We start from the raw sequence: 21458 nt of genomic DNA on the forward strand, positions 1-21458 counted from the left end.
GAATACACCCCCAGTAGATGTGATCGGCTTATGTCCACAAAAAGACACGTTAAGAATGTTTACAGTGTAAGCCGCACTAGCCAAAACCTGGAAATAAATGTCCGACAACAGAATGGAAAAAAAAAAAGGAAATATAATGCAAGCTGTGTGAGCATTTTCAATTTTTCTAGTAGCCATATTATAAAAGGAAAAAGAAACAGGTGAAATTAATCTTAATAATATATTTTATTTAACCCAGTATATCCTAAATATTATCAAGATGTAACCAAAATAAAAATTACTGATAGTTTGCATTTTTTTCATATAAGGACTCCAAATCTGGTGTATATATATTACACATCCCAGTGCTTCTCAGTTCAGACTAGCCACATTGGGAGGACTCAACAGCACGTGTAGCTAGCTTGCAGCTACCATAGCGGACAGTGCAGACAAGAATGCTTGATCTCAGTTACCATGGAGTCTGGATCGCAGGAGGATGGAACATGGGAGGATACAGCTTACTGACCCAAGAAGCCCAGCCCTCCATTTCTAACTCGGGAACCATGAAGAAACCGGCTCCTGTTTCTGCACTTCCTTCCCCCTCCACCTGCTCCAACTCCTGCTCCCCTTCTTCAGCTCTGCCTGCCCCCTCACTCACGGGCCACCCAGCCCCAGTTTCTACTCTTAACCTTCCTCTCCCCGATCTTGGCTGCTTCCTCTCCCACCTCCCCCTTTGCTCCTGTCCCTTTCTCTCTCTCTGCCCTCCCAGGTACTCACCAGCCTTCCCCATTTGCTCCCTCTCTGTTCTCAGTCCTGCCTTTGACCTTGAGCTCTCTGAGCCCTGTAACCATCAGATCCAACACATCCACTCTTCAGACCTCAACCCCAAGGATGCCCAGACCTCACTTGGTGATTCCTACTGTCTAACTGGAGACGAGGTGCCTGCCAGTCAGATTCCTGGTCCAGCCCAGACCTTTGGGCAACAGGAGCACCCAGGAGCCAGTAGACATGGGGTCCACAGAGGGCCAGCCCAGTCCATAGGCATCCCCTCGGGTAGGGTTTCTCTTCAGGTATTACGTCCTCCATTGTGCTGACCCTGGCCAGGGGTCAGATAAATGAATAAGGAGTTTCTGTCCCTGCCTGGACTGGCTGGTCAGCCTTAGGGGACCCCAACATTTGTAACTGACCTCAAGGCCCTGCCAACAGCAAGGGAATGAGAAGGAGTGTCTGCGGTCTCTGTCCTATCTCCAGGAAACCCAGCCTTATGTCTCTGGTCACTGTTTGAGCAACTGCTCGAAAGAAGTTCTGTGAAAACATGTAAATAAGAGCTGGAATAATGACTCACGCTCTCCCAGATCTCATCTTTGTCCCAAGATGTACAGAACATCAGTGCATTCCAACCACTACTAAACCCACACTTGAGATTCTGACTCCTATAGGAAGGAACGGTTTCCTGTGGATTCTGATCAAAGTCGTGTCCAACTCTGAGGTATCACTCCTCCCCGATCTCTAATTCACAATCAGAATTCACGGATAACAGAGTCTAAAAGGCAAAGCATTGCCTATACCCCATCCAACCAGGATGAAAGAGTAAACGTTTATACAGGAATCCCCAACCTTGAGCTACGTCTTCTGAATGTGACCAGGAAGGGAGTGGGTGCAGGAAGGAGGGAGAAGAATCCCCGGAAAGACCCTCCAGCTCTCCCTTCCTTCTCAAGCGTGGGGTGTGTCAGCTCCGGTGCTGAACTCGGAAACACATAAGAGTCAGGTAAGATTCAGCCCTATGGGAACACCTTCCTTTCTTCTTATCCTTCATCAACCTTGTTATTATTTAGGTCCCCAATACGTCAGATTCCCCAGCACAGAGACGCCGGAGGACATAGTAGACGTGTGAAGACCAGCAGACCAAGGAGCCACCTGTTACGGACAAAAGGCAATGACTCCTGGGTGGCTACAGCTACTCACGTCCAAAGAGCCATAGTGACCAGTGAAAGGAAGATGCCCGTCCAACACGAGGGATGTGAGAACTCAGGCCCCAATCCACCCTGACGAGCTCATTGGTTTTCCCCTCTCCTCCTTTGCTCCATCCTTTTGATGTAGCCAGGAGGATGCCAGAAGTAGCCAGGAAGATGCCAGAAGAACCCAAGATGAGGTTTTTTTTTTATGTCTCATGGTTCAATTAATATAATTTATTAATTTATTGGGTCACTTCATCCTAAAATAGGATTTGACTAATTTTAAGAGATGTACATAACAAGAAGAAAATAATAAAAGATCGAGAAGAGAAAACAAAGTCAAATAAAATGAAAGCAGGGCTTGATGCACAAATGGAAAATTTTTTATTTTTTTAATTTATTTTAATTGGAGGCCAATTATTTTACAATATTGTAGCAAATGGAAAATTGCAAGAGCCTGTTGTCTTTAGATTTGGACCTTAATCTCTGAGCCTCCTAGTGGTCAAAATGTAATCCACTTTAATGCTACAGTCTCACCAATGTCTAAGAAATTAGTTGTTCATGAAAGGTCCCTGAGATAACATGTGTGTTTGCCCTTCCCCCAAGGATACCAGATGGGTTTAGCGTGACCTTCAGCTCAGGTCACCTCACCTCCTCCCTCTATGTCCAGGCAACTTCAGAAGTAGGGTTGGGTTGGGGACTTTGCATGTGATCCTTAAACAGCCCTTTCTGGGTGCTGTCCATGGAGAGTGCTCCGACCTGGGCCCCTGCCTTCAGAGCCTCTTACCACCCCTCCAGGGTACCCCCATGACCCCATCTCCTGCTGGTCTCCGCCGCCTCTAAACACAAAGTTACTCTGGTCTACGAATTCCCCAAAGCACTAAAGCCAAGCCGTGTCCTATGTAGGAGGAAGGAGAGGAGCCCTTCCCCTTCTTTGTCACACTGGGTGTGACACCAGGCACATACTGGTCACCCAGCACCAAAGGAGGGCTCCCTGAGCCCCAGACTCTCAAGAGGTAGGTGACCACAGCTGCATCCACCTTTGCCCGCAGCAACTGTCTTGCTGGAGCTCAGATGGACTCCTACCGCTGGTCCAAAACCAGCCTAGAAGCAGACTGGTTTTCTTCACCTTCCCTCCCATGGCCCTTACCCTCTGGATGGCCAGATTATGAAGTATTTTCCCACAGTGAAAATGTGCAAAATAAACATGACTTTAGAAAGAAGTTCAAGGTAATGGCAGACAGGATCAGAATCATCTTCACGTGCAAAGAGAACCACTAGCTATGGCTCGATGAGAAAATCAGCATCTAGGTGGATCGTTATTCCGGTCAATTTACATAAAATGGTGTAATTGGATTCTGCCCTTGACTTAACCAAAGGGCTCCTAGAACAAAGCGGTTCTCAGCTTGACAAGTGGGAACCTAAGCTCAGCTGAGAACAGGGGCTCGCCCACTCTCCGCCCTCTCCCCCGCCACCAGCGGCACAGGCGGGGGCCACTAGGGTTCCTAACTGGGATCAGGGGAGCGAGGCCTCACGGGGCACTGAGGTCTTCGTCCAGACTCAGGGTGGGCTGGGGGAAGCCCTGGAGAGATGAGAAACCTGACCCCCTGAAAACCACATTTGGAGGCAATTCCAGACCTGCCTGAAACCAGAGGGAGAGGAAATGGTGCTAAAGGTAAGCTGGAGTTAATACTGATGTCGGGAATGTGCAGAGAAGCAGCCATGGGCAGAAGACCTCAAGGCTCAACCCGAACCGAACCGAACCGAACCTGCAAAGCCTTCCTAACCTCCCACTACGGGCGGCACTAACCACTTGTGACAGACGGCAGCAGGGGCGTAAGATGGGCACCTGCTGCTAAGAGCGGGAGGCGAAGGCACGTCCAAAGGGGAGGATGGGCTCAAAACTGAGGTCAGGGGATGTTCCACATGATTCATTCTGAGCCCATTCAGAGAAAGACTTCCAGGCCGCTGGGCAGACACAGCTCAACTGGAAAACGCCCTTAAAAGGGACAGCGTGCCTCTGGGTGTGCACACTGCGCTGGCGGTGGGCGGAGGCAGCTTACTGTGAGCCCGCACGTGCGCGTGATCGCCCATGCTGAGTGGTGGACCAAGAGGCCAGAAAAGGCAGCAATGGGTGGACATGGGCCTCAGTGTCAACATGCAGGTGGAACAGAGTGAATGGAGACGCAGGCCTGGGCCCCAAGGCTGGGCTACAGAGACCCAAGGCAGCCTGGGTGGCTTGAGACCATCTGCCACCCATACCCCTTCCAGATGTCACCACATTCATACTTCAAAACCTCGTGGTCCCAAAAGGCATTACTCTTCTCCACAGACTGACCAAAAATAAAGTCTTCTCTGCAGGCTGAAGCCATCTGCACTGTGGGCCCCAGAACAGGACCAGGCAGGGAGAACCCAGGGGTCCCTGCTGCTACATTTTCCAGCACGGAGGACCCCAGTCACCTTACACTCCTTCAGGCTGTAAGAAAGCTGTCTGCTGAGTCTGTGGAATGAACGTCTAAGTGGTGCCTTTCAGTCACCTCTGAGGAGCCAACGCCCTTCATGCGGTGGAGGGTATGGAAATCAAGTTTGGAGATGCAGCTCACAGGAGACACTGTCCCAGGGAGGCAGTCACCGCTTCCACTTCCCATGACCAGGGTCTGACCTGCGGTCATACAGGCTGAGAAACCGCCCATTCCTCAGAGTGAATCCACTTCCCCAAGAGCAGATTTGAGGTAACAAGGCTCAGGGTGTATCAAACCAGCTGTTGGCTTCTAAGAGCAGCCAAGACCTGCTGGAGGTTGCTAGGCACCCTGGAAGAGGCATGGGGCGGGCCCCAAACATGGGAGCCACCCAAATGAGAACTTCTTCCAGAGGCAGATTCAGGGACAAGGAGAGGCAGTCTCCCTGGGCCACGTTCTCTCCCGGCCCACACTGCCCTCCCGTTTCACGGCTACAGTTCAGAGAGATGAGCCACAGGTCACAAACATCAAAACTGTCCCGAGAACATGAGACACCAGTATGCTTCCAAGAACAGGGGGGGCGGGTGACACTTGAGGAGGAGAGGGCTACATCTCACTTCTACAGAGCTCAGCCTGGCTTCCACAGGGAAGGTTCCAGAAAATTCAGAACCACATTGATTCAGGTGTCAGGAGCAACTGAGGCAGCGTTTGCAAGGTGGCTGGAGCTTGCAAGGTGGTGGGGCTGGGGAGTGGTCTAGATCTCCTTTGAGGAGCATCTTCCTCCATACACAGTGCTCCTGAAGTTCTGTCTGTATCCAGCATTTCTCTGACTTGAACAGGAATGTAACCTCCCACACACACACCTCCCCCCAGCTTCAGACCTGCTGTGTATTGCCTCTTGGGTGTCCCTTAGGTACAAGCTCAAAATGTCCCAAATTAACCTTCTGCTCTTCTGCCCTCCTGCCCTGTCTGCACCTCCTCCTGTGCTCCATCCTGAACAAGGGCAGGCTCCACAGCCACCCAGGCATTCTAGCTTTCCACGGCTGCCCTCAACTCTGCCTGTGGAACCTCTCAAATCCAACCCCCTCCTCTTCAACGTCACCACTGCTCTAGCCCAGCGCCTCACTTCTAACTGGAATATCGCGATAGTGTTCCAACAGTCTGCAGCACGTCCAGGCTCCATCCAGCTATTAGGTTTCAACAATGCACATCTGACCAGGCACCCCTCAGCCTGGTGTCCCAGCTCCACGCAGCCACCAGGTCCTCTGTGACCCTGCCCACCCCCCCGCATCCCGCCAACCGGAGCTCCTACCACTTCCCACCTCCCATTTGAAGCCACAATAGTAGCTGAGAAGCTATGGCCCGCCCCCCCGAAGCCACGCTAGTTGACACCACCAGGCCTCCCCCTGGACGTCCCTGCCCCTCCTCCAGGATCCTTTCTCTTGGCGCAGGGGGCACCTTACCCATCATCTTATTGTCGCAGTTACTGACATCTGCTGGTTCAAAGCCAGGGCTCACCCATGGGCCCTGCTCCTCAGAGGTAAGGTGAGGCAGGAAAGGTAAGCCAGGAAGAAGGGGACAGGTAGTGACTGAGGTGAGCTGGTTCTTGGGAAACTGAGAAAGGGGCTAAGGAATGATCGGCGTCTCCCCAGCTGCCTCACATGTGAACAGAATTCCATTCTCCGAAGGTCCCTCACATCTACTATCTAATTTAATAGCATTTCCCAGGTTCATGAACAGCCAGAGTAGGCATGGCAGCAAAGTATCAATAGGTGGGTGTTAGAAGGAATCTCCTTCAAAATCCTTTGCAAACCATAGTCCTTGGCTAACATTTTAAAACACTCCTAAGGAGAAAGCCTGGAGGTCAAAGTGCTGAGAACTGAAAACCATCCTGTGTGAAACTTTCTGACAGAGCCTGCTGCTGTGGGAGGCAGCTCTTTAAGGGCAACATTTAGAAAGCGCCGCGTAGGCCTGGGATGAGGTGGCTCAGAGTGAAAGTGCACCACGAGCCTGGAATCAAGATCAGTTTTCAAAGTCCCCTCCACGGCGCTCCACACCCACTGACTCCTTTTACTCTCCTCTGCCTCAGCCTTGGCACAGAGCTTCTTCCATGCCAAGAGGGAAGGGGCCGGGGGCAAACACACAGGGGTGAGAAAGCACTGGCCAGGAAGCCCGGGTTTCTTATGGTTTAACCTACAATCGAGCCGAGTCTAACAGGAAGCAGGGATGATCTCCTGAGAAAAAGGGAAGTGCTTAAAAATCCCATTTACTTAGCCCAGATAGTATCCCAGGGGAAGAGACGTTCCTTTGACTACGTTACTTTTCCCAATCTCAACTCACCTCTCTCTCTCACCCATATTATTGTGAAGATGGACAGTCTTATCGAGTGCTTCAGTAAGAGCTCAGCCTTGCTCAAAGCACACTGCCGGTTCTGAACATCCCCAGTCCTTCAATCGGTTAGGATTCTCTATGTCCATATTTGTTAAAAATTGAATTCGTAGGGAATTTTAACTGAAAACATGGTCTACAAAGTGCTTTGGCACCTGAGTTACCTGCCCCGATGGGAAAGGGGACTCAGTGTAGCAGTGAGAGCACCTCAGGCCCCAGAGGCAGATGTGGCCGAATCCTGTCTCTGCCATTTTCAGATGTGTGACCCAAGCAAGTCACTCTTCTCTTCCGGGAAATGAGAGAAATATTAGTACCTCCTGGGGCAGCTGTGAGTAGATGAGAAGATGTATATAAAGTGCTTAGCTCAGAGCCTACTGAAAAGCTCAGGGAACACTGGCTACTTTTTTGCTACTATTAATAATGATCTACTAATGATGTCACAGTTGTTCCTATCCTTTGATAAGCTCACCCCCTGCTCTAGGTCACTGATTCTCAATTATGTCCCCTCTCACTGGAGGGTCTCAAAATTCTCCCAGGTTGTTATGCCCCAGTGGAAAACTGCCATGGGTGAGAGTTTTCCAATGTACCTGGATGAGGCATGTGTACCCGGGGACAGTGTGAAGGCACGGGAAGGTCTCAAATCACTGCTCAGGGCCAACAATTTACCTCTAATCTCCTTAGTTACCAGTCTGGCTCCAAGACTGATAAAGCTCTCACATGACAGCAAATGTAAGGACAGCCTGAGGATTATGTGGGATTTTTTTCTGCAGGAGAAAAACACATTATACTTAAAAGAAAGTGCCTTCAAATCTGGATCCTAAGTGTTTGTAATTCACTTCCAAATTACCTCGATGGTACCATGAATAACCTCCCTGGGTACACACCAAGCTTAAAAATTGGGACAGTTTCTTTCTAGCATACATCTTAGGATTTTGGAAGATTTCGATATAGCTTTCTCTCTCTTTTGCTGTTGGGGGCAGTGTTTCCTATGAGGCCTTCCCTCCTGCATGGGTTCTCCGGTGGGCACTGAAGTGGGAGCTGTTGTTGAAATCTTTGCCACACTCTGTACACTTGTAGGGTTTCTCCCCGGTGTGGATTCGCTGGTGAATAATGAGACTGGAGCTCTGGTTGAAGCATTTCCCACACTCTCTGCATTTATAAGGCTTTTCTCCCGTGTGGATCCTCTGGTGGGTAATGAGGTTGGAACGGTCACGGAAGAACTTTCCACACTCCAGGCATTTGTAGGGCTTCTCTCCCGTGTGCACCCTCTGGTGTGTGATGAGCTTGGAACGCTCCCCAAAGCATTTCCCACAGTCCATGCACTCGTACGGCTTCTCCCCAGTGTGGGTCCGCTGGTGGTTGGCCAGCGTGGAGCTCTTACTGAAGCTTTTCCCACACTCAGCACACTCATATGGTTTTTCTCCCGTATGGATTCTTTGGTGACTGATGAGGGCAGAACTTTTAGAGAAGCTTCTTCCACATTCAGAACACTGATACAGTTTTTCCCCTGCATGGGTGCTTTGTGGTTCAGGCGAATTCGCATTCTTACTGGCACTGTGAGGTTGCTCAGGATTTGTCCCCTCGGTGGAGTTCCTCCAGTGAGCACTGAAAGACGGGCTCTGGCCAGAGTTTTCCCCAGGCTCACGACAGTGGTCAGAATTCCCTCCCAAGTGGATTCCCTGATGTTTCAGGAGGTCTGAGCTCTGGATAAAGCTTTCCCAACATTCTTCACATTTATAGGGCTTTACTTTCATGTGCGTTCTCTGGTGGGTGATAAGATTGGAGAGGTCGCTGAAGCTTTTCCCACATTCAAGGCATTCGTAGGGCTTCTCTCCAGTGTGGATTCTCTGATGGGTGTTGAAGTTGGAGCGGTCACTAAAGCTTTTCCCGCACTCGAGGCATTTGTAGGGCTTCTCACCTGTGTGTATCCGCTGGTGGGTGGTTAACTGTGAATTCTGGCTGAAGGTTTTCACGCACATGTCACACTTGTAGGGCTTCTCTGCGAGGTACAGGCCTTGGTGGTCGATGAGCTTTTCCAAGTCCTCTTCAGAAGAACACTCTTCCCATTGCTCCTGGGATGGATCTCCCCACTGTCCTTTACCTTCATTTTCATTTTCACTGTCTTCCCCCGAGTCGTGAGGGTAGCAATCATCCCCAGCAGTGCATTTTGATAAGGCTCTGGGCAAATTGCAAAAAAGGTCCTGCTCTGGAATCTGGTCTTCATCCTCACACCTCATCTCAAAACCTGGAGAACGGATAGAAATGCAATCATTAGTTAGTGCCTATTTATACATCTGGATCTTGCACCTTGTGAATTTGGCTAACCTGAATTTGTACTTGTGTCTCACATCTCACATCTTATAAATGTTTTGGTGCACACATGCATTTCTTACTTGTTAAGCTTAGGAACAGAGTCTGAGACGTGCTTAACTCCACCAAGGGAACCACTGAGCCCAGCCCAAGCAGCCAGCTGTCAAGTCTCCTTAGCCAACCACCCTATGCCACTGCTGAACAAGGAACACCTCCTGCTCCTGTATATTCAGTCTGGCCTGCGTCACATCAGATTGAAAGAACTCTATAACTGCCCAGATGGATCCAAGTAAAACTCTAGACCAACTGCTTTTTTCATCTGGGGAATTACGCTAAGCCAGAGACTGGATAATCTCAGGAAAACACAAATCCTTTTCTTATTCAATTCCATTCTTTTTCAGTTCAAAGAAAAGATAATGAGCCTGGCTCCCACACTCTCTGCACACTTGCAGATTTTGCGGACAATCTAATTACTAAAAACTTACCAGTGTCTGAGGTTTTAGGACTTGGGGTTGGAGGTCTGATGACATCTTCACCTGCCATCTCATCCCAAGCCTCCTGGCTGACAACCTGGGTACTGCCCTGATCAGAAGTAGGGAGACCTGCTGCCTCCCCGCCGGTCCCCATGTCTCTAACCGCAGTCCTAGCCCTCATCAGCGAGTCCAGCTCCTCAAAGAAGGGGCAGGTCCCAGGTGGGTGGCTGCTCTTGGCTTTTCGGTAGCTTCGAAGGAGGTTTTTGAATCTGTAGCGACACTGCTCCAGGGTCCTCAGGAAGCCCTGTGCACACAGCCGCTCTGCAATGGCCCGGTACACCTGGCTGTTCTGGTGACAGGTGCGAAGCTTCTCAGAGAATGGGGACTCACTGAGAATGGTCAGGAAGGCCTTGGTCTCCTCGTAGCCCCAGTGCACACCTGCTGTCAGGAGTGAAGAGTTCAGAATTGAGAGACTTGATGAGATTTGCCTAGGTCATCAGGGATCAGGGTCACCTGCTCTGCTAAACACCTAGAACACAGGCACTGTGGAGATTACCCAGGTGCCTAGGGCACCAGCAAACAGTATACCCTTGTTTCTTGAAAGGCTATGCCAGGGCTTCCCACCCCCACCTCCTTCTAAGAGAGTCTATTAATACTTAAGTGTCTTGGGACTTCCCTGGCAGTCCAGTGGTTAAGACTCTACACTTCCAATGCAGGGGGTGCAGGTTCAATCCCTGGTCAGGGAACTAAGATCCCACATGCCGTGGGGCATGGCCAGAAGTAAAAAATAAGTAAATAATAAATATTTAAGAGTCTTGGCTAAAGGGGAGGACTTAAGGAGCTGTGTTATACCAGGTGACCAGCCCCCTGACTTCAGCTGACTGTATCAAGGAAAGGCCTATAACCAAGATACAGGAGACTCTCTGTATCTCCACATCCATTCAATACATGTCCTCTACTTGCTTTATAAATTTCCTTTTTAACAAACTGAGAATCCCTTCAGATAATGTTGTAAGAGAATCCAACTGAGGATGCCCCTTCCTCTTTTGTGGAAGAAGGAATAGGAGGTGATCTATTTTCAGTGCCTCTGCAGGTAAAGGATGCAGCCAGGGAAGTGACATGGTGGAGGGAAACCCACCTAGGAGTGGAGGCGGGAGCCCTGAGCTCTGGTTCTTGTGTGTCTTTAGAGATGACACTTCATAGCCTGGCCTTCTGGGTTTCCACTTTTGTAGTGACTGGGTATTTCCTCAATATACGCTGTTCAAGTATACACTGTCATGATTTCCGCTATACCAATGAAATACTTCACTCAATATCTTTCTTTACCTATATTTACTACTTGTGAAATCACAGGCTGATGTGCTCATACACATAAAATTAAAAAGTTCACTCATGTTAACACTTATGATCATCCCCATACTACCATTAATACCGTCTGAGAAACACTGAATTAGCTCTTTAAGGTTCCGTAAGGTTTTAAGTGTTTGCTTCTTTTTTGCACAGTGAAGGAAATCATCGACAAAATGAAAAGACAACCTACTGAATGGGAGAAAATATCTGCCAACGATATGACCAATAAGGGATTACTATCTAACATATATGAACACCTCATACATCAATAAAAGCAAATAACTCAGGTTAAGAAATGAGTAGAAAACTACTGAGCCCGCATCTGCAACTACTAAAGCCCACACACCTAGAGCCTGTGCTCTGAGACAAGGGAAGCCATTGCAGCGAGAAGCCCAAGCAAAGCAACTAGAATAGACCCGTCCGCCACAACGAGAAAAAGCCCGGGCACAGCAAGGAAGACCCAGCGCAGCCAGAAATAAGAAGTAAGAAAAAAAGAGAAGAACTGAATAGACATTTTTCTAAAGAAGAAATGCAGATGACCAACACATGAAAAGACACTCAGATATTGCTCATCATCAGGGAAATACAAATCAAAGCAATAAGAGACATCACCTCAAAACTGTCAGAATGGCTGGTATCAAAAGTCTACAAATAACAAATGTTGGTGAGGATGTGACAAAAGAGACTCCTTGTACCTTGTTAGTGGGAATGTAAACTGATGCAGCTACTGTGGAAAACAGTATGAAGGTGTCTCAAAGAACTAAAAATAAAGCTACCAAGTGACTCAGCAATCCCACTGCTGGGTATATTTACAAAAAAAACCAGAAACACTAATTTGCAAAGATCCATGCACCCCAATGTTCATAACAACACTATTTACAATTGTGAAGGCATGGAAATGACCTAAGTGTTCATCAACAGATGAACGGATAAAGAAGATGTGGTGTGTGTGTATATATACCTATATATATTTATATATAATAGAATACTACTCAGCCATAAAAAAGAACAAAACTTTGCCATTTGCAGCAACATGGACGGACCTGGAGGACATTACGATAGGTGAAATAAGTCAGACAGAGAAAGATAAATATTGCATAATATCACTTACGTGTGGAATCTAAAAAATACAATAGACTAGTGAACATAACAAAAGGGCAAACTCACAGGTATAGAGAACAAACTGGTAGTTACCCAGTGGTGAGTGGGAAGGGGGATATAGGGGTAAGAAGTAGGAGGCACAAACTGTTGGGTGTAAGACAGGCTCAAACTCTCAGGTGTTGTACAACATGGGTAACAGAGCCAATAATTTTTCAATAACTGTAAATGCAAAGTAACCTTGAAAAACTGTATCAAAATTTAAAAAAAAAAAAGTTTTTAAGTATTTGCTTCTCTAAGGAAACTCAGACAAGGAGAACTGACCACAGGAGAGAGAATCAGAGCTTGAGGTTGACCTTGCTCCAGCAGCATCGATCCAGACTGGCAGTCTGTGTCCTGAACTACAGCAGAGGTTTGGTTGGTAGGAGGTTTGGAATCTGAATCCAACTAAGCCCCAAAGTTCTTACCAATACGACTCTGGAGCAGAGCTGGGCCCGCTGGGATCCCAGGCCCCTGGATGGACTCGGTGGCCAGGTCATCACCATTACAGTCGTCTGCCGTTTCCTCTGGCTCCCAGCCCCCTTCTTCCTGCTCATCCACCTCCATGTCACTGTCCCCTAGCCGGGGGAGAGCCACAGTCTCTCCTGGGCCGTCCGAGGCTCTCATGGCTGTCCGAGCCCTAACCAGGGCCTCCAGCTCCTCATAGAAGGGGCAGGTCCCCGGCGGGTGGCTGCTCTTGGCTTTCCGGTAATTCCGTAGCAGGTTCTTGACCCTGTAGCGACACTGCTCCAGCGTCCGTAGGAAGCCCCGTGCCCTCAGCCGTTCTGCAATGGCTCGGTACACCTGGCGGTTCTGGTGACAAGTCCGGAGCTTTTCAGAAAAAGGCGACTCGCTCAAAATTGCCAGGAAAGTCTTGGTCTCCTCGTAGCTCCAGTGCACACCCGACACTTTCACATCCTCCACGGGCGCCGGGCATCGTTCTTCCCAGGTCTTGCAGTCCCTCCAGGCCAATGCCTGAGCTGGTTTAGTTCGCTCAGGATCCAAGCTGTAATCTGCAGAGTTCTTTTTTCCAGAATTTACAAGTCTTGGACCCCAAAACTCTGGTCCCTGCTCTTGCTGGGCCATGATGGTTGGTTTTGAAACCGGAACTCCTATACAAAAGGAAGAAGATCCATGATTAAGTAGAAACGATCTGTCGAGCAAAGCATTTTGTCTAAAAAGTCGTTTACACATCATTTGACTCCAAGAAACTAATGAGAAATTTCCATGCTAATCCCTTAAAAGGACTGAAAGGAAAGGTTACCTCACTAGAGGTAACCGCCCCAGAAATATACTGACTTGCCTGCTTTGTTTATTTGCTTTTTGGTTGGTGTGATAAAATACATCATACAAAAGAGGGGCTGTTACTGGTCCACAGACGGGCACATACTCTAAATTAAGACCAATCAGAAAAAACTTCATGGCTGGAAGGAAGGCTGTGTGTGCACATGTGTGTCTGATTTGAGTTTCTCTTAGCTAGAAACTTGAGGTCTCAAATGCCACTGGCACCTACCTTTTGCACCTACACAAAATAGTCTTAACACAAAGCTAAGACAAAGGCTGGCGAGGGCGAGAGAAAGAAAAAACCCAGGTCTGCTGGGTGGTACTGCCAAGCCAATCTGTACTGCGGTTGGAGCACGCCCTCCTCTGGACATCCAATACTGTGGATGTCAAAACAGTTAGCCAGATTTAAAGGACAAGTGTCCCAAGAGCTCCTGACCCCAACAAATAGGAAGCCTTTAATTAAAATAAATATTTGAAGAAAACCAGATGAAAGAGTTTAGAGCTAAAAGAGGCTTAAGGATTATCTAGTTCAGCATTTCCCAAAGGTTGTTCTTTGAAGACTATTTTCCCCAGAAATCACTGTAAAAAAAAAAAGGGGGGGAGGCACGCTTTTCATCATGTGTAAAAAGGACACACTGCCCAGCAAGTAGCCAACAGCTCCTAGTGTCTCACTTTACTGCCCAGAGTCAGACTTGGCACCGACTCTCTACCTGATTCTGCTCTCGTGTCTCACTCCCCTCTCACTGATCTTATACTCCACCAGGAAATGTTCATTATGGCTTGACTTCCCGTGAAGATGTGCCTACAGAGAAAGCGTCTGTGCTGGTCATAGGGGCTGCAAGGATTTTGAGCCCTGTGATATTTCTTTGGCATTGTGATTTAAATGCATCAATCTCCTGGGCTTAGTTCACTTGACTCTGCTATGAGAGATGGACCCTGTTTGATGCTGAAAAGACTGGGTTTCTTTTTTTTTTATCCTAAAAAAATAAAAAACATGAATCCGCCACGGGTGTACATGTGATCCCCATCCTGAACCTTCCTCCCACCTCCCTCCCCATCCTATCCCTCTGGGTCATCCCAGTCGGGTTTCTTCTGGACCGGCAGGCTGGGCGCAGCCCCAAGACGGGGGTGAGTACTGAGGATATGAGGATAATGAGCCCTGAGCAGGCAGGCTCTTGGCAGCCAGCCTGCCAGCCCAGAAATCCACTCCCCACACCCCTGCCCTGTGGCCACCATGCTGGCCACAGAGAGCATGTCTTCTCGCCGGGTCTGAAATTCCAGAGACTTCTCAGAGCTACGAGTCTTAGGGAGTGAGGAAACGCACCATGGGAACTGAGTGTACCCAAACCCAACCATATCTTATCCAGAGAGCACAATTTCCTTACCCAGGGACAAGCCGTTCCCACAGTTGTCTCCTGGGGGGTCCGTGCAGAATTCCTTCTCAGCGTGTCTGTCGGGACCCAGGGCTTCCTGTGGAACATACAACAGAGGACCTCAAATGTCACTGACCTTTGAAAACAGCCTGGGAATCCCGCCAGGCCCCAGGAAGGATAATGGACACAGCAATAGCCTGTGTGAGGCCAGTCAGCAGCCTCAGCTCGCCCCAGGAGAGGCCCAGTACACAGGGCAGGAAGGGTGGAGAACTAGCACCCTGCACCCGACGGGGGCCACAAAGAAAGGAGAGGAGCTGGGGTCAGGGCACAGGAGAAGTCACGACGGGAAAGGAGGAGCAAACGGTAGCTTACCTGAGACTCCGCGGTCACCTCCCAATCTCCGACGCTCCCCGTCTTTGGGAGAGCAGGGACTCGGGGAGTGAGGACAGCTGAGAAGGAAAAAGCATCTCTGAAACCCAAGTTCTGGTTCCCAAAAAAATCACCTCGCTCTCAGGTCCGGCTTTCCTAAAGCCCTGCTTGGATCACACTGAGACTGCCACTGTAGCTAATGTGGATTCCTGCCTTCACTTTCCTTTGAGAGTTTCTGGCTGCTAAGCTGCCCCAGGAGAGATGTCAGCCCTGAACTCCTACACTCACCAACCGGCCCCAGGCCCAGCTGGAACCTGCTACAGGACTCAGTGACAGTGAGGCCTGCTAACACCAGTGGGAGTTCCATCTTCTTACTTCGCAGGGTATCCATCGGACACGATTCTATCCCTTGCATTGAATTCTGCACATCCCTCCTGGGGGATTCTACCTTACCCCCACCCCTAAGCCCTCTTCCCAGATGTTCCCTGACTCTTGGTACTCACCACTCTCTTTCAAGGGCTGTGGCACCATCTTGGTGTCTAGATTCTTGGGAAGGTCAGGACACGAGTTCTTCACCCACTGCTTCTGGGACTGTTCCTCGGGCCAGTGATCTGCTGGCTGCAGCTGGCAGCCCTGAGATTCCTTCGTTGTCTTTAAGGACCTCGTATCCTCTGCACACAGTTCCAGTTCCTACACACAGATGGCCAAAATTCCCAAGCATAAGTTCAATAACTGGTAGGGTAGGGCATGTTCTTTACAGTTACAACTGTGGTTCAGATGTTAACAGGCTCTTAGAAAACAAAAAAACAAACCAAAGATGGTTTAAAGTATGACACAGTCATCAGACTGACTTCAGTAACAATCCAGCATTTATACCACCAAAGCGGGACTGTCTGCTCAACTTTTTCCATAGGTACTTTCAACACTCGAGTGGTTCAAAAACAGAAAACATACAGAGATGTAATTAGTGAAAATACCCCAAACTCCACCTGTCTCCATGCCACCTGTCCAGTATCTTCCCCAACTCCTCACCATATGTAACCACTGTTCTTCTGCAGCCTTTCAGAGTTTCTTTATATACAAACAACCATATAAATATATATTATTTTTCCCCATTTTGACATAAAAGGTAGCAACTATTATACAATGCCTTGAACCTTATTTTTTTTATCCAAGATAATATTCACCTTTATCAAACTTTATTAATGAGTTTGCCAAAAACTCACTCCAAAAACCTTTTGGCCAATCTGAAAACTCAAATCCACTCTCACAGAGAGGAATTTTATCTCTGAGAAAATATATTAGGATGGGTTGTGATCATCAAAAGCTATTCCCAATGAGGAGACCCACCAATGTTCTGTGACATTCATAGAGAGAAAACACCTGCTTGCCAATGTTTTAAGAAAACAGTAACTTTGTGTTCAAGATAAAAATAACTTTGTTATAGTTACAATCTTATAATCCACAGAAGTGCTAGGGACTAGAAAGTGAAAAGTGTGAAGTCGCTTAGTCCTGTTTGACTCTTTGCGACCCCATAGACTGTAGGGATCTAGACCCAACAATAATTTTAGAAAGAAGCAGATTCAAGTGCCTATGAGGAGGCAAAAAATCAGGAGGATATTGACTGGGGCAAGGGTGAATTAAGAATTCATCAAATATGGTTCATAGATGCAATGGAATACTACTCGGTCACAAAAAAAAGAACAAAATAATGCCATCTGCAGCAACATGGATGCATCTAAGTATTATCACACTAAGTGAAGTTAAGTCAGAAAGGGAAAAACATATACCGCACAATATCACTTATATGTGGAATCCAAAATATGACACAAATGAACCTATCTGTAAAACAGAAAGATTCACAGAAACAAAATGGAAGCAGCAAGGTTACCTTGAGATGAAGGTTTTGGTTGGCTGGCTCAGGCCACAGTGGCCTGAAGGACCTGTTCTACAAGTACCAGCTTCAAAGCGGGATTCAAAATTTGTTGTCATAAAGGAAATGGCAACCCACTCCAGTGTTCTTGCCTGGAGAACCCCAGGGACAGGGGAGCCTGGTGGGCTGCCGTCTATGGGGTCGCACAGAGTCGGACACGACTGAAGCGACTTAGCAGCAGCAGCAGCAGCAAAATTATAAATTATTTTCATGGGCTTTCAGGGTCTCTTGAAAATTACTGAAACTGTGAATGTTAAATCCACAATACTCTCACGACCCTTATCTCAGCTCTACCCTTTCTATGAATCTGGACAGGTTACTTACCTGAGTCTGTTGAACTATCTGAAAATGGCCATGTCAGCAGTACCTACTTTACGGGGTACCTTACTGGGCAGCTGGGTTGATTAGATAAGGAATACGCACAGAAAGCTTAGAACAGTGTCTAAGGCACAGTGAGTGCTCAATAAATGTCAGTTAATATCATTTGAGCCTCATGACTCAGAGGTATTTCAATTCCCGTGGTTTGCAGGTACAGCATATGCCATATAGTAGAAAGAACAATGAACTTGGAACCCAGGATCTGGGTTCAGGCTCTGGTTCATACTGACTGAGCCTCGTGAGCCACCTGTCTTCGGGGGCCTTGGTTTAATCCGTAAGATGAGGACAATGATGCTATTTCTGTCAACCTACATTCCTGCTGTAAACTAAAGAGATCACATACTTAAAAAAGATTCTAAGTATAAAACACAATACAAATTAATGTACTGTGACTCTCTGCTGGGAGGCAGCTTGAAGCAATGGTTACAGATGCTGAGCATAGACTCAGACTGCCTGAATTCAAATCCTGCCTCTCTAGAGGCCAGTGACCTTGATCCAATGACCTTTCTTCATTTTCCTCATGGGTAAAACTAGGATAAACAGTACTGGCATCATTTAACTGCTGATGGACGAAATGAGTGGATACATGGAAAGCACTTAGAACAGTGCCCAGGGTATTGCAGTGTTCAGCACACATCGGATGACTGATGACATCACTACTGTGGTTTTGGCCATCATCCCCCTGGTAGCAGCCCCACTGCCTCCCGGCCTGCCCCTTGGAGAGCAGGCTCTTTGCCTTACCCGCTGCCCCGCGGCCCGCGCCTCTCGGTGCCAATCCTCCACGAGGGCCACCGCCTCCTCGCCGCTCTCAGGGTGGCGGGCCTGGACCCAGGCCTGGGCCTCCCGGGGCAAGATGGTCAAGAACTGCTCCAGCACCAGAAGCTCCAGGATCTGCTCTTTGAGGCGGATCTCCGGCCTCAGCCAGTGACAGCAGAGTGCCCAGAGCTGGCTGAAGGCCTCGTGGGGCCCTGCCGCCTCCCTGTACTGGAACTGCCTGAAGCGCTGGCGGGAAGCCTCAGGGCCAGGGACGCGATCGCGGTCCTTCTTGGGCTGGGAGACTGGGGTCCAGGAGTCCTCTTCCAGCTTCACAATCACAAGTTCTTCAGGCTCTTGTTGCGGGGAGGCCCGGGCTTCTAGGGCTACGGCCATTGTCTCTCCTGGACGTCTCCCTTCAGCTGGGCTCTCCATGTCCAACGTCTTCCTGCATCTGTAGTGTGTCCTCAAGGGGCTCTCGGGAGAGGAAAGGCCCCCCCTGCTCTGAAGGCAGAAAGACAGGGGACAGTATGAACAAGAGGATTAGGAGCCTCACCTTCCCTACTCCCCGCCCCCCACCCCCCCACAAAACCTTCCACTGCTTTGCATGGGGCAGGGCTACTAAGAGATGCCCTCTCCCATAAGCAGGAAAGTTAGCCCACAGTCTACCCCCGAAACCAGCAGCCAGCGACCTCAGGGGAAGACCACACAGTCCAAAATCCTCCGGGACACCCTAAATGTCTTAGCTGGGCGTCCCGGCTGCCGTGCTTGGTCCCCGCCCAGCCTTCCTCCCGCCACACGTGTCCCAACTCCAGCCTCGCCTCCAGCTAGGTTCCAAATGTCACCCCCCTCCATAAGGTCTTTCTTCCTGGGCCATAAGCTTTCCTCTCTGGGTGCTCTCTTTGCAAAATCCCTCACTCTACACTGCCCCTTGGTCATCCCACACATTTGCCATTTTTCACCACTTCTAAACTGATAACTCCCAAAACTCCCTCCATCCAGGACCTGTCTCCAGACCCCAAAGTCCAACCACCTACAAGGCATTTCCATCTGACTCTCATAAGCACCTCCAACTCAAATTTAGTCAAAAACTAAATTCATCATTTTCCCCTGCAAACCTGTTTCCCTTCTGGAACTCTCTATCAAGCAAAGGCACCACCTTTCAATAAGGTACCCATGCCAGAAATGTGGTTATCATCTTTTTCCAAGATCCCCCACATCCATTCATTACCAAGCTGGGTCTACTTGGAGTTCTCAGCACTTCCAGACAGACAGTGAGTGGCTAGAAGAGGACTCATGACCACCCGGCAGCCTCCTGCTTGTCCCTCAGCTACCAGCTCAAAGTCCCCTCATCTGTTAAGAGTTTCTTGACACATTCTTGTCATGCCCAGCCCCCTTCCCTGCTCTCCAAAAGTCAACTCCCCTCATCCTGTGTTCCCAAAGCACTTGGCAAGTACTTCTAACACAGGTGTTACCTGACACTATCGTAGTTACCTGTTCTTACGTCTGACAGTCCATCCGACTGTACTGCTGGGGCCACTACTGAACCTTACCCATTTCTGTATCCACAGTGCCCAACCTACGTCTGATAAATAGCAGGACCACTGGAAGCTTTGCCTTTTATTAAAATCGTAAACCAAGTACATCAAAAATCTACTGGGCTATGGAAGGTACATAATTTATATTGAGCTAAAGAATTAACCTTTCATGAAACTTCTCTTCTTTCAAGCTTTTTTAATATGGGCCATTTTTATAGTCTTTTATTGAATTTGTTACTATATTGTTTCTGTTTCATGTTTTTGGTTTTTTGGTGTTTTCCTTTTGGCTGTGAGGCATGTGGGATCTCAGCTCCCTGACCAGGGATTGAACTCGCAATCCCTGCATTGGAATATGAAGTCCCAACCACTGGATCAACAGGGAAGTCACTAAATTTCTTTTTTAACCACAGCCTTAAACATGCACTAGTCCAAACACATTTGCATCACTGTCTCACATGAAGACCAATTCACTAAGTCATATGCACAGTCCCACTACGAACCCTGCACTATATTGAGATCTGGAGCCCCAACTGTGACTATGACAGTCTCCACCTTCATCACAGTTACTATCTACTGAGAGAGAGAGTTGACAAGCAAGCAAAGCATACGCTCCTGCACAGAGCAAACATTAACAAAAACAGGCATTTAGCAGTCCCACCAGACCCAAAGAGTCTGATAATACGTATTTTTCTTCTGGGAAGATTTCAAAGTTGCAAAGGTTAGTTTTGAACAAAATCTGAAAGATTTTTCTGCTACTCTCTTAGATACGAAGAGCAGTCTAGCCACAGAGGGAGGTCAACACAGTTAGCAAAGCAGCCTTCCCGCAGAGTGGAGAGGAAAAACGGACATGGGCCCTCCTCAGTCCTGAGACTACCAGAAATATCGGGGGCTCACGGGGGTCAGCGACCTCAAAGGGCATCCATTTTATGAGTGCCCAAGGGGTGCCAGGCTTGGTGCAAAGTGTTCTACATTCATGATCTCACTGAATCTTCCAGGCAAGCAGCTGAAGGGCCATTAATGTTGAGTTGCCTTATATGATCTGTAAGTTCCACACTTTACTTACAAACACCAGAAAGAGAATGAAAGGACGTAATTTAAACCACGCCACCAGTTCCATTCACTATGTGTCTATTCCCGAGCACGTGGTGATGATACTCATGACACTGCTGATCCCCAGGGTGGCTGAGCTGCCCCAAGCCTCCCTCTCCACTGAGTGAGCAGAGTGTCTTTCATACAGTGTGGTCCCTAAACACAAGCTAACTCTTTCATCTAACGTTCAACCAAGAAAACCTGGCTGTGATATTAGCTTACTGAGAGACAGCATGTTGGCTACGAATTGGCTCCCTGACAAAGGATTTTCAAGCTGACTGTGATTTTTGGCTAAATATGATTTTCACCTTCTGTGCTGACTTTACTATATAATTATCCTTGTAATGTATAATTTCACAACATCCCCAATTTACATATAAGGAACTGAGTTTCTCTAAAGATCCATGTGAGGCTCCACAACCACCAAGTGGCAGAGTTGAGATCTAAGCCCAGGTTCCTTTTCTCCTGTCACTTCTCCTAACCATTCCACAGCTTAGCCAGTCATCCAAACCCCTGAGAAGACGGTATGGAGAGTGGAGAGAACATGAAGACAGGAGTGAGCAGATCGGGGGTACCAGCTCCACTCCTGCCTTTTACCAACTGCATGACTTTGGGCAGGTCACATGGCCTTGGCAGCCATCTACCCAAACTGCAGTAGCCAGACTCATCAGGTGCCCCAGGCTCCCCAGC

General features: G+C 48.4%; 1 protein-coding gene across 7 annotated transcripts in view; it reads right to left on the reverse strand.

Annotated features, from left to right (window-relative positions):
* Positions 1 to 2307: 2307 nt before the first annotated feature.
* ZSCAN20 (zinc finger and SCAN domain containing 20) overlaps positions 2308 to 21458 on the reverse strand; it is a 21478-nt gene continuing 2327 nt past the window's right edge. For 6 of the 7 annotated variants that reach the window (XM_010841218.1, XM_010841221.1, XM_010841222.1 and 3 more), the window contains 7 exons: positions 18130 to 18645; positions 15581 to 15767; positions 15081 to 15157; positions 14721 to 14805; positions 12480 to 13163; positions 9577 to 10005; positions 2308 to 9026 (listed from right to left, as the gene is read on the reverse strand). In XM_010841218.1, the coding sequence (XP_010839520.1) occupies positions 7768 to 9026; positions 9577 to 10005; positions 12480 to 13163; positions 14721 to 14805; positions 15081 to 15157; positions 15581 to 15767; positions 18130 to 18576 (3168 nt within the window). In that variant the 5' untranslated portion in view covers positions 18577 to 18645 and the 3' untranslated portion in view covers positions 2308 to 7767. The remainder of the gene's footprint in view (positions 9027 to 9576; positions 10006 to 12479; positions 13164 to 14720; positions 14806 to 15080; positions 15158 to 15580; positions 15768 to 18129; positions 18646 to 21458) is intronic. The other variant, XM_010841224.1, reaches the window with a different exon arrangement.

The sequence above is a fragment of the Bison bison genome, unplaced genomic scaffold (assembly GCF_000754665.1).
Source record: "Bison bison bison isolate TAMUID 2011002044 unplaced genomic scaffold, Bison_UMD1.0 scf7180017864158, whole genome shotgun sequence".
Taxonomy (NCBI): domain Eukaryota; kingdom Metazoa; phylum Chordata; class Mammalia; order Artiodactyla; family Bovidae; genus Bison; species Bison bison.